The sequence below is a fragment of the Aedes albopictus genome, chromosome 1 (genome assembly GCF_035046485.1).
Source record: "Aedes albopictus strain Foshan chromosome 1, AalbF5, whole genome shotgun sequence".
In the NCBI taxonomy this organism is placed as follows: Eukaryota; Metazoa; Arthropoda; class Insecta; order Diptera; family Culicidae; genus Aedes; species Aedes albopictus.
Window position 1 is genome coordinate 313,831,360 of NC_085136.1, and position 12,442 is coordinate 313,843,801.

Here is a 12,442-nt window from a genome sequence, read left to right on the forward strand (position 1 = left end):
AACGGCGATTTTTATCTCCTTCGGCAAATGGTGCGGTTCTTCGAAATAGCTTTTTTCTTCTGCCATATGGTCAGATGCTCCTGAGTCCAGAAACTACTGTAAAGAATCGTTGGTCTTCTCCGTAACTGCTGCTCCGGTTCGCAGGCCGCAACGAAAGCAATATCGGCAGCTCTATCGGTAGCACAATTCACATTTGCTCGTCCTTTTCGTGTTCCGTTAAACTTTGAATACTCACGTGGTTTTCCGCAAGCATCCATAATCTTCGCTTTGCATTCCGAGCGCTTGTGTCCGAATCTTCCACAATTTTAGCACTTGAACGAAGACCTCTTTCCAGTAAACACCGATTCCAACAGCTTCTCAAATGCCATTGTTTCTAGCGGCGTGCACAGACCGTCGTATTGTTCCGGTAACGTGAGCAGTAGTTGAGTGATTGCATCATCTTTTTCAAATCAACACCTTGGCACCAGTCATCTGTAGTCCTTGCAATACCTTGACGTACTCCAACAATGTCGTACCGCTCCTCAACTTCAGCAAACCAAGTCTTCTCCGGTAGTACTAACGGTTAGCGAGATCTCTCACGTTGGAAAGTTCCTTGCTGGCTATCCCAGCATTCCTTAGCAGTTCTTTTTTCCATCACGAATTCCAGGTGGCTATCGGCAACGCGGTGTACGATCAGACTCTTGCACTTCCGATCAAGCTTCCATTTTTCCTCGAGTTGATGCTTCTTTCTCGCCTTTACCTCCGCAGTATCTCCAGGGTGTACAGCAAATTCTTCCTCGTTCATGGATTCCTCGATACAACTTGTAGTGTCCTTTTCTTCCAACAACACACGCATTCGGTAAGCCCACGGATCGTAGTTCCTTCCGTCGAAATTCACTTCTTCTCGTCCTCCATTTCACTTGATTCAATACTCCTTCACGTATCGGGCCAATAACCTAATAAGTAAGCAGTGGTTTTGGTACCGTCTTCATTCAGTAGCGGTTCGAATAAGAACGAAAAGAAAAGTAGTTATCACTTCTGCAGTGATTGCTGTGATCGTGACCATCGACTGCCGGTTGCTGTGATCAACATTCTTGGTAGGGTTGTTCTCTTCGTCACGAGGGTTTTTGACGGCCAAATTTCCTAAAACATGATCGTATAACCTAGTTAGGTTGGGAAAGATTCAAGGCCAATTTTGAGTTCAATAGGTTTCAAGGAACCCCCCATAACAAAAAGAATAAAATGGCCGAAAATACGTAAGTTCCCCTATATCATAGGTTCCCAAACTTTTTGAGTGCGCGACCCCCTTTTGCCAGTAGACGTGCTTTCGGCGACCCACCATAAAAATTCCCTCATTTGTTGTCTGTTACAGTAAATTATTTAACTGTCCTTCGCGACCCTCTGGAAAAAGGCCGGTGACCCCCCTGGGGGGTCGCAACCCACAGTTTGGGAAACTATGCCCTATATGTTTTCAAATAAGAAAATTAAGTTTTTTGCATACTCCCTTTCCAAAAATTAGGTGAGATCCAATACAAGAACAAAATCTCATCAAATTGAAAAATATTGAGTCAAAAACGGTATATTTTTTCGTGTTTTGGGTTGAAAATGCTCACCTGAAATCCTGTGAAGCCCCTAAAACACCTCTAAAACCCTAGAAAGGCTTTGCAATGCCTCTGAAACTCCTTGAACCCCTCTGAAACCCAATGAAACTCATCAAAAAACTGAAACCCAATGAAACTCATGCTAAAACTCTCGGGAAGCCTTTCGAAACCAGCTGTAGCACTTCAAAACCCTCCCGAAACGCCCTAAAGCGTCTCTGAAACTCCCTCGAAGTTTACCGGAAAGCCTGTGAAGCCCCCAAAAACTACCCGGAACACTTCTGAAACTCGCTGAAACGCTCTGAAGTGCATTGGAACTTCTCTAAAGCGCTCCTAAAAGACCAAGAAGCATAAGAATTTTTCGTAATTTAGATCCCATTGAGATCCATTTGCATCTGCTCAACAACTCTTATCCCTACTTCCCAGGACGAACTACGAGAAACCTTAGAGAAGATCGGGTAACTAACCCTGGTGGAAACTTCCGTTATAATCTGACAGGGAAAGGGAGGCTCTGCAAACCTAAACGTCTGTTCTTCTAGAGGAACGGCTCACAATAGCGTCCGCGAACCCCATGTTAGGGTGGCTGAAGAACCAAGGAAGGACTCTAAAGCTCAACTGTGCACTACGGTCCTCCCATGGTGTAATGGCACAAATGTTCCAGGAGCCGACCTTCTGAATGGCCCTCTGGAAAGTAGGGGAGTTGGTGTGCGGCCCTGCAAGCCAACCGTGAACAAACATTGCAAAGGAAAAACAACAACAGAATAATACAAACCAAGATCAATGGCAACCCCTGTTGTCCTTCTGACATCAGCTAGATTGAGGAGGTACACCCCGAGCGTCTCTTCACCAAGGAGGTGCGGGATAAACAGCGTCTGTTCTGGCATCCAGCGGTTGAGTATGAAATACACTCCTCCACTGGAGGATATACCTAAGATGGCAGCGCCATCACGGTGGATAGAGGACCTTTGGCCAACAATCTACTGTTACCGAAACCTCAAAAACCGTTACAGAAACCGAAAATAAAAGGATTACGAACTGATTCAACGGCAACGACTTATAGCGCAACTAGCCGATGAGGCATGCCGTATGAAGATTGAGATTCTAGGACCAGTCTTGTGCATTATCACCATCATAACACAAAAAGCCGCAACATCAACATTGCCGTTCTTCCTCCATCAACGCTACAGCCGACCGGCTCTATGTTGCTAACGAACACATTCGAGACGAACGCATTAATACGGTGGCTGCTGACGTCACGCTCTTTCTTTGCAAATCCCCTGATCAGCCGAACGCTTGTTAACAGTCGTTCCGACGCAGAGGTATGTCACTCACTGCTGGGTGACTCTCATCTGAAAGGGCCAGGATGAATGTCAATTTGTTAAGTAGTATTGCATGGCGCAACAAACACAAACATAGTCCGTCCTATGAATATGAATGCAAGGCGTAGAACAAAAAATCGCTTCGGTGTTTCATCGTGTGGTTCGAAAACAAGAGACGATCGCTGCTGTTGGATGTGGTTGACTCTGCATTGAATGAGGGTTGGATTGAGTGGCTTTTGCGTGAATCGATTTATGTTTTGATGGACTGCGTTTGAAGTGATGATTAAAGTGAGTGTCGTTCGACATTAACCATACTGAAACTGCACAACCCTGCCTTGGACTGAGCGAATTCCGTTGGCCGAACTTTGGACAACACGGATTGGCGTCGGGTGAAATTCTGCTATACTCTGGCCTACGATAAGAACACGCTGATCGACACACGGGATAGAAACCTTACCATGATCCAATGTTTCGCGCCAATCGATGCTGCCGAATTGGGCGACTTCAACGCGAAGGTTGGTTCCGACAACTCGGACACGTTATGGGACGCCATGGCGTCGGAGAAATGAGCGAGAACGGAGAGCTGTTTGCACTGTTTTGTGGCAACAATGACATGGTGATTGCGAGATCGCTATTTCCCCATCGACCGGTGCACAAAGTGACAAATCGACCACATCTGCATCAGCCGAAAATCAAGACGGACCTTTTTTGATGTGCGGAACAAACGTAGCGCCGAAATTGCATCCGTCATCTCCTAATCGGGGAGATCCGACTGCGCATTGGGAGCATCCATCTACAGGAGGAGAAAATCGAATCAACACACGCCGACTGGAAGACGCTGCGATGAAAAGGTCCTTTGTAGAGGAGCTACAGAACCGTGCTGCGAATATTCCGGAAGGTGGAAGCGTAGAAGATCATTGGATCAAGAACGCCTTCCTTGCCACCGGCGAGAATATTTTGGGTGAGCAACGCACCCGGAGAATGCAGTGGATCTCAGATGATACCTGGAGGAAGAAAGAGGAGCGAAGGAACGCCAACGCCACGATAGAGCGAGTGAAAACACGAGTAGCCAAAGCCGTAGCCTGTGAGCGATAGTCGGCTCTTGAGAAGGGAGTGAAGCGCTCATGTAGGCGAGACAAAAGAGCGTGGGCGGACTCCCTAGCCGACGAAAGCGAGAAAGCCGCAAATACCGGCATGCGTCTCCTCTACGATGTATCACGCCTTAGCGGGACCAAGATGAATGCTGCGATGCCCGTGAAAGACACGTCTGGACAATTACTGACCGACCCGGCTAACCAGCTGAAATGCTGGTTCGAGCACTTCGGAAGCCTTTTTCAAGTGTCGACCACGCCATCAACACCTCAACATGATTCGCCAAGGGTTCGACGCATTACCCGTGTCAACACCGAACCTCCATCATTGTAGGAGATAGAAACAACCATCCGTAGCATGGAATCGAACAGGGCCCCGAGGGGACGATCGCATAGCAGTCGAGTTGCTCAAAGCTGATCCCGTAGTATCTGCACAACTACTGCATCAATTATTCTGCAACAAAAGGGAAACCGCGACATTTCCGGTCGACTGGTTTCAAGGCGTCTTAGTAAAGGTGCCCTAAAAGGGTGACCTGACTGTATGCGATAATTGGCGGGGCATCATGTTACTGTGTATCGTTCTCAAAGTCCTCTGCAAAGTAATCCTGAACCGGATACAGGAAAGAAGATTGACGGTACTCTCCAACATCAAGCAGGATTCCGTGCCGGACGAGGACCATATTGTCACGCTCCGTATCATTCTGGAGCAAATCTATCAATTCCAAGAGTCTCTCTACCTGGTGTTCATTGATTACGAAAAAGCTTTCGACCGTCTTAATCACGGAAACATGTGGAAAGCCCTCAGACGCAAGGGTGTCTCTGAGAAAATCATCGGCCTCATTAAAGCACAGTACAAGGCATTTTCGTGCAGAGTACTTCACAACGGTGTTTTGTCCGATCCCATCCGGGTCGTTGCTGGAGTGAGACAAGGGTGTGTGCTTTCACCGTTACTGTTCCTTATCGTAAACAAGATCTAGGTAAGGTCGATTTATCGTGAACCAAATCGTGGATTGCTGTGGCACCTAAATGACTTCGAACTGGCTGATGACGTTGCTCTCCTAGCTCAACGGCGTTCTGATGTGCAGAGTAGGCACGATGATCTTGCCGATCGCTCCTCGGCGGCAGGTCTTACCATCAACGTCAACAACACCAAGAAGGCGAGGGCTGCTTTTGCGAGTTTAAGAAATGTATGGAAAACAGTCGATTAGCCAACGCTCCAAAATCCGAATTTTGATTCAAACGTGAAATCTGTGCTGTCAGTGAAACCTGGTGTGTATCAACGGCTCAACGGCTGCATGCCTGCATCAATAGATGTCTGCGGTATATAATTCTTGAATTGTGGCCTCACAATTGGATCTTCAACGTGGAGCTCATCGTCGATGTCATCAAAAGCCGATGGCGACAAAAAATCGGGAGCCGAAGTGGAGGTGGGCCGGTCGCACTCTACGTAGGAACGGAAACGAAATCTGTGAGCAAGCATTAGGTAGATTGGAATTCAGCAGGGCATTGCAGCAGAGGCGGCGCAGCCTCAACAACGAAATAAAGCAAGTCGACAGCGATTTGACCTGGCCACAGGTCAAGGCGATGGCGGGCAATCGCCCAGGATTGAGATCTTTCGTTCCGGTTCCCTGCAGCACCGTGGATGCTCAGAACTCGTGGTAAGTAAGTAGGACGTGGGGTCTTTGGGGCCGGGGGTGGTTGGAGGACCTTCCTTCGCTGGAAGGGTCTCATATGAACAAAACACATTCAAACACAAAATGTGTATTGCTTAGAAAAGAAGCATGTTTTGATAGAAATCGCTTCTTATAGTCAAGAGAATTATTGTATGACAACACAATGCAATTCTAAATATCAGAATCAACAAGTTAAACCAAAAGGAAAGAAGTTTTGTTTACGACAGTTGAAATTTGCTCAGTCATCATCCTGCATGATGCAATAAAAGATCACCGAGATTCTTTCGAAAAAAAAAACAACTTTTACTTTTAGTCTCATTGCCAATCCTGCATCGCACGAGGCTTTGGCCCCACCCAAATTGGCCGGTTACAAGGACCAACATTCCACACTTGCAGCGACCTTCAAAATTACACTCTTTGTGTTTCAGCAGTTACCTACTGTAGGTAGGTAGGTACAGGTAATTGTTATTACTCAAGAAGACGGATGTCACACTTTTACTTTCATATTTTTACCCGTCTCTCGCTGCCGCGTGCAGGTTTGGTCGTACCAACAACACCACCGATCGATCGCGCAAAGAATGAAACCCATTGAATTCGGCTCCGGCAACTTAGTGGTAAACGCAATGCACTATACCCGATTCTTTTTTGCACGGCTCTGGTTTTTGCTATAACTCAGTCAATTATCAAATTATCAACCGATTCTCATGAAATTTTGTACACATATAGGCACGATTAGTACTATCAGTGTACAAAATTTCATGATAATCGGCTCAAAATTGACTGAGTTATAGCAAAATAACGACCCGTGCAAAAAAAAAAATCGGGTGTAGTGCATTGCGTTTACCACTAGGTTGTCGGAGCCGAATTCAATGATTGTTGATAGAATGTCCGGGAAAAGGAAGGAATGTTAGTTAGTTGGACTATGCCCTGTTACAAGAAAAACGCGAATACCTCTGCATCTTCCACCTTCAACCTTGAACAAGAGAGCTATGCGCTGGTTGAAAAGCAATAACAATGCTAATCTAAAATAAATCTCCGCTCTTGCAATTTTTTGATGCACTTTGTGCTTCTTGTCCTATAGACTGAGACTCGAATTGGTGCAGCCGCACGCAGCTGTGGCCGATGCATCGAAATGTTGTTCATTATGGACCGGGGCCGCTATTATGACATAAATAAACAGCCGAAACCGGTTCGTCCGAAACAGTGTGCGGCGGTGCATATAACCGAAAACGACCGATCCGACCGGGACCGAAAAGCGCATTCCATTCCAACCCTAGGTAGGTAGACATGTTGGAAACGAAAGGGCATCCAACGCAGCGGTGCATTTCCTTGCTACTTGTCCAGTCAACAACGATGCGTTCAATGCAATACATTTCGCACCCAGGCAGGGGGGCTTGGCCTTATGTGCATAGTGGCGGCGGTATGACCTAGTAACAGGTGCCGCCGCCGGAGCGATCAACATCGAAATAAATCAGCCGCCTGCAACAGCAACAGCACGACGGTAGGTGATCGCTACGCTACGGGGGCTATGTGTGGCCGACCGCCCATTGGGGCTGGCAAATGAACAGTGGAAGCGAAGATGTTTGGGCACGCGTACCGCATCGAACGCTGCGCGACTGAACTTGACACAGTTTGGTGGTAATTTTGTAACACACTAACACATTCATATTCTGTTTGTTGGCTCAAGGTGAGAGAAATTGAGGAAACACAACATCCCCGAGATTTGAATTCGACTGGGTGGATTGTTTGGTTCAAATGTATGCACGTGGAACGGGAGCATTGATTAACGTGTGATCGTGATAACAAGTCGGAGAGCGGCTGTACGTGTGTTGTGTTTTATCAACTTCATTACCGTCCAACATGATTCTTGCTTCTTTCAGAAACTACTCGTGAGATACATTTCCACTGTATGGATCTCTAGTAATCATGGTTGTAAAATTAACATTCTTTTTCATCCCCGATGACGTTGCTGGTCCCGTTCTTGACCTTCTTAAAACTTGGAGAATGCGAGTTGAGCAATTCTGAGTAGAAATGGATGTATTCTCATCGTGCACCAACTCGGGAGTGTCTCATCAACAACATAATAGTCCAATATTTTGCTCAAGCAGCATCAAGAATCAACTGCGTTCCATTGACAAATCATCCTAATTCTATTAAATCCGTCGCATTGAATAAAACAACCATATCGTTCCGCAACTTCATGAACAGTTTAAATGCCTGTAACGCACCCTGCTCTTCAGGCCTGATGCCTTCAACACGGCGCAGTATAGGTACGTAATAAATGCAAATAATAATCGTCGGTATTTATTTACATGGAACAAATAGTCCGACGTCGACGACGACGGACGACTCCACAGGAGAAGTAGGAGGAGCTAGTACAAGTACTCGTCGTCGGAGCTTGTTGTTCGCCCAAGTTGGAGCGCACTGCTGTTTATTTGGACCAGTAACTCTCGCAGGATTACACAATTCCCGGTCGTTGTTGCTGGTGCTGCTGCCACGCCGCTGCCGGTCGCGCTCATATGCCAATAAATGGTCGTACCGGTGGGAATTAATCCGAAACCTACTGCCCTGCCCTGCTTGCACCCAGGCTTGTCCGCACTGAGTGCATGCAAATTCTGCTCTTTTGATTTACACCACCAAAACCATCATATTTAAGCAATCTTCCTATCTTACATGATAGAAGGATGTTGAAATATCCTAAATGTCATTTTGAACTGTCAAAAAATTGCACCGTAGTGTCACACTGTGCGCGCAAAGAGAATTTCACCCGGGTGAATTCACCCCAGTGAATTTCTCTTTGCGCGCTCAGTGCGGCACTGCGGTGCGATTTTTTGACAGTTCGAAATGACATTTAGGATATTCAGACATCCTTCTATCAGGTAAGATAGGAAGATTGCATAAATATGATGGCTTTGGTGGTGTAAATCGAAAGAGCAGAATTTTCATGCGCTCAGTGCGGACAAGCCTGCTTGCACCCGACAAGTTCACCAAGTGTGTCTGCGCGATGTCTACCTTCTCAATCGAATTCGCATACGTAGCTATTTATGGATGGTTAAGCCTGGGGGCGAACTTACCGGGGGCGAACTTCATGCCCATCCACACCGAGAACGGCATGCATCCGTGGTGGATAACGTGCAGGGTCGACACGTGCTGGTTCTTCTTTCGCAGCAGGAAGAACAACGTGTCGAAGAATTCGGTGAACTTGGAGATGTAGTACCACCAGCACGTCCGCGCCATCTACAGGGGAAATGATAGAAATGACGTCAGATTTTAACATCCGCGCTTTCGTTCCGGAATTGGGGGGCTTACCCGTAAGGCAAGGGGATTATCCGAATAGTCTACTGGCTGACACCTAAAGCTATAGTGGCCCCACCATCCACTCTGTAAATACTGCAAAGAAAAGAAAGGAATAACAGAGGTAATGATTAGCAATAAGATAAGGATTTCTAATGCTGAACGAAAGATTTGTTCACAAAGCGAGGAACCCTGTTCATACGAGTTTCACCTTTATTTATATAAACAGGGATGGAGCTTTTTACGTTTTCTTGAATTTGTGTCAGACTGTTGGCGAGGTAGGCGTTGTAATAGTTAGTTTCGAAAGTTCTACCGAAGCCAGTCCTCGGTAAAGCGGATGCTGGAAGAGTGAAGTTCCTGCAGACAGATCGGAAGGCGATGTCTTACTTGATTGGATTTGTTTTCAAAGAGTGTCTTGGCATAGCCCGGGACAAGAAGACGAGCCGCGATATATGGAAGGCTTTTGAAGATACCTGCGGTGAGAAGTCCGTGTTCTGCAAGTCAGATACTGCTATGGAAACAGCTGGTGAAACTTCGAATAAAGGAGGGAACTTCAATGCGGCATCATTTTCAGCTATTCGATGACATCGCACACCAACTCAAGCCCGCTGATGCAAAACTCGAGAAAAACGATACAGTTCTGCAGTTATTTTCTACCCTTCCTGACAATGAGCTATGACTCATTGGTAACGGCTTTGGAGAATATCAGTGTAAAAGCCATGATGTTGAAAACCGTGAAGCAGCGATTGCTGGCAGAGGAATCCAAGAGGTCTGATAGGATGGGAAGTTCTTGTGAAGATCGACGAAGCATTGCATTTGTTGGAAGAGGTAAGATAAACGCTGCTGTTAGAAGTAAGTCAGATTCGTTCATGATAACCAAGATGCCGGTCGATTTGTAGTCGATTCCGGATGTAGCGCTCAGCTAGAGAACAGTATGGACTGTAGCAAATATCAGAGATAATTTTCATGTGCTCAATTTAGGCTTGAATATTGCAGGAGCTTCAGCAAATACTTGCGCCACGGATTTTGGAAACCTCTGACATCGGCGGTTAGGTGAAGCTAGCTAGACCATGGTGAACATGTTGATGCGGTACAATATGGTGAAAAAAATCGGTCAGAAGGTCGATGTTCTTGGATTTTGCAACACATGCGTCCTTGTCAAGCAATGTCGAGAACCGTTTCATGGAACTCGTGAACTACATAGCTGGATGGTTTCTGGAGCGGATACACTCGGACGTGTGATTAGCACAAGTCTGTTCCCGTGCAGGACAACGGTCTTGAGTGTACTGCTAGCCGGGCTTGTGGAAGGTCAGTCACTCACAACAGGCGGCTGCGGTCGTGTTCTGGCATCTTTGCAATACTGACAATGTTGTTGGACTTTGGTAACACACTCTTCACAGCTGTAGAATCAAGTAATCTTAGTTCGTTAACGTCTGTCTCTTGATTGAGATGTTGGCAACTCTCATGAATGAATTTAACTGGACATATCACGGACATATGATTCTTCAGAAGCATGTTATGAGCGGCATACTCATCTATGAACTTACTACATCCAGTAGTTCTTCCACTTGTGCGTAGCACTCCGTGATCATTCAGGAACGGTGAAAGCTTGTGCTACAGTGATCCGTTTTTGGAAACCAGAACCACGAACTTTGCGTCTGTTCTTTCGGAATGTTTCAGTAGCAAAATCTCTTCGCCGAAGACTTCAAACTGAACTTGTTGAATGTTTCTGAAAAATCGAAGCACGTAGGCGGTGACCCTAACAAGCTTTATCCAGTCGGAATATTGACCAAGGTCACTATGGGTTCATGAAGTGCAAGTTAACTAATGCATTCATTTCGATATTGGTAGTCTCGTTCCTCTTGTCGGCTGAACCGGCCATTCACAACACTGATGTTACAACAGGAAATCCAGCCTTTTGAGCCATCGTTGCTTCGTTGGGATCCAAAACCATTCCAACAGTTTGGTGTTTTCCAGAGTTTTGCCGGTCCTTTCGTCGACAAACTTGCTATGACACATTCTACCGTGACGTTACAACGTTTTGACGCCTTTTCTGTCAGATTTTCCACTATAACTCGTAAATTCGACCGTAAACACTCAAATATTTTTATATATTCGGAATCCTTGTAAAATTTCCAATGTTTAACAGTTTGTTTTCATTGGAAAAGTATGTTAAAAATGGGAATTAGTAGCGTGACGTTACAACGTTGTAACGTCACGCTACTCATTCCCATTTTTAACATACTTTCGCAATGAAAACTAACTGTTCAACAGATCATACTTATCGGAAATTTTACAAAGAATCCGAATATGTAAAAATATTTGAGGGTTTACGGTCAAATTTACGCGTTATAGTGGAAAATCTGACAGAAAAGGCGTCAAAACGTTGTAACGTCACGGTAGAATATGTCCTATACCTTTTGTGGTCGGAGTGTACCCGAGCAAAGTCCAACAACAAAATTACAGCAAATCGAAAACATGGTTTGTATTCAGCAGCAAATTGATATCACATTTTGATATTATTTTATCTTTACTTAATTTGATTTCAAATTTTGCCTTCGGTTTGCTGTCATTTTAAATTAATGTAAATATTTAGTGTAACAATAGTTTTTGAATCTTTTAGTAAACTATTTAACGTAATTCTAGGAATATATCATTAGTGCAATTGTATAATTGCATTTAAGATTTGATGTCAACCGAAAAACTCTACATTTATCGATTTTTCAATTTTCTTGCGCTGATAACAAAACTATTTATCCATTTGCTATCATCGATAGCAGGAATGGTTTTCAATTTGCTATCACTGGAACATTTTTCTGCTCTCATTTTTGATGTTTTAACCGTTAAAACGACCAAAACGACAACAACCTGAGTTATCAAAATTTGCAATATCACAACATCATAATTAGTTTTCAATTTGCTATCAGACTTTGCTCGGGTAGCCAGCACAGAACATCTCTGGAGTCGGTCCAGCCAGAAGAACCGCTTGTTGATTGGGATCCGATGAGTTTCACCCACATTTTTCGTCAGACGCTTGCCAATAACTGTCGTTTGAAGTTCCGAACGAGGAATAGAGACGTACTTCTGAGGAGCCACACTTTTTTTTAGTAATGACGAATGCACACTCAATCGTACCACGCTCTGCTAAGCAAAAATATACTACTGCTGCGTTCTCGCTCGCATCGACAAAGATATGAAGTTGGAGTTCGTTACTTTCTACTGATGATGATTATGTAGTTCGGTAAAAACAAGGAATGTACACTATATGTACACTAGGGAGGGTCAACGTTGCATGAAAAAAATTGAAATTGTTCAGACTCAATCAGATCAAAGTTTTTTTTGTGTCATTTGAGGTCAACACTTGGGCATGATTGGTTTAGACTACATTTTGCGCATCGCGGTTGAAGTTTGTATGGGATTTTACATGGAAGAACATACTTTTTCGTATTTTTCTTGAAAGTTGCTCAAAATTGTCCTATACCATATAA

General features: G+C 45.0%; 1 protein-coding gene across 1 annotated transcript in view; it reads right to left on the minus strand.

The window, feature by feature from the left end:
- The window catches only part of LOC115264094 (elongation of very long chain fatty acids protein AAEL008004), a 103,108-nt gene that overhangs the window by 21,584 nt on the left and 69,082 nt on the right, over window positions 1-12,442 (minus strand). Inside the window, exons 4-5 of the mRNA XM_029867416.2 lie at window positions 8,970-9,050; window positions 8,735-8,897 (exon numbers count right to left, since the gene is read on the minus strand). Coding sequence (XP_029723276.1) covers window positions 8,735-8,897; window positions 8,970-9,050 — 244 coding nt within the window. The remainder of the gene's footprint in view (window positions 1-8,734; window positions 8,898-8,969; window positions 9,051-12,442) is intronic.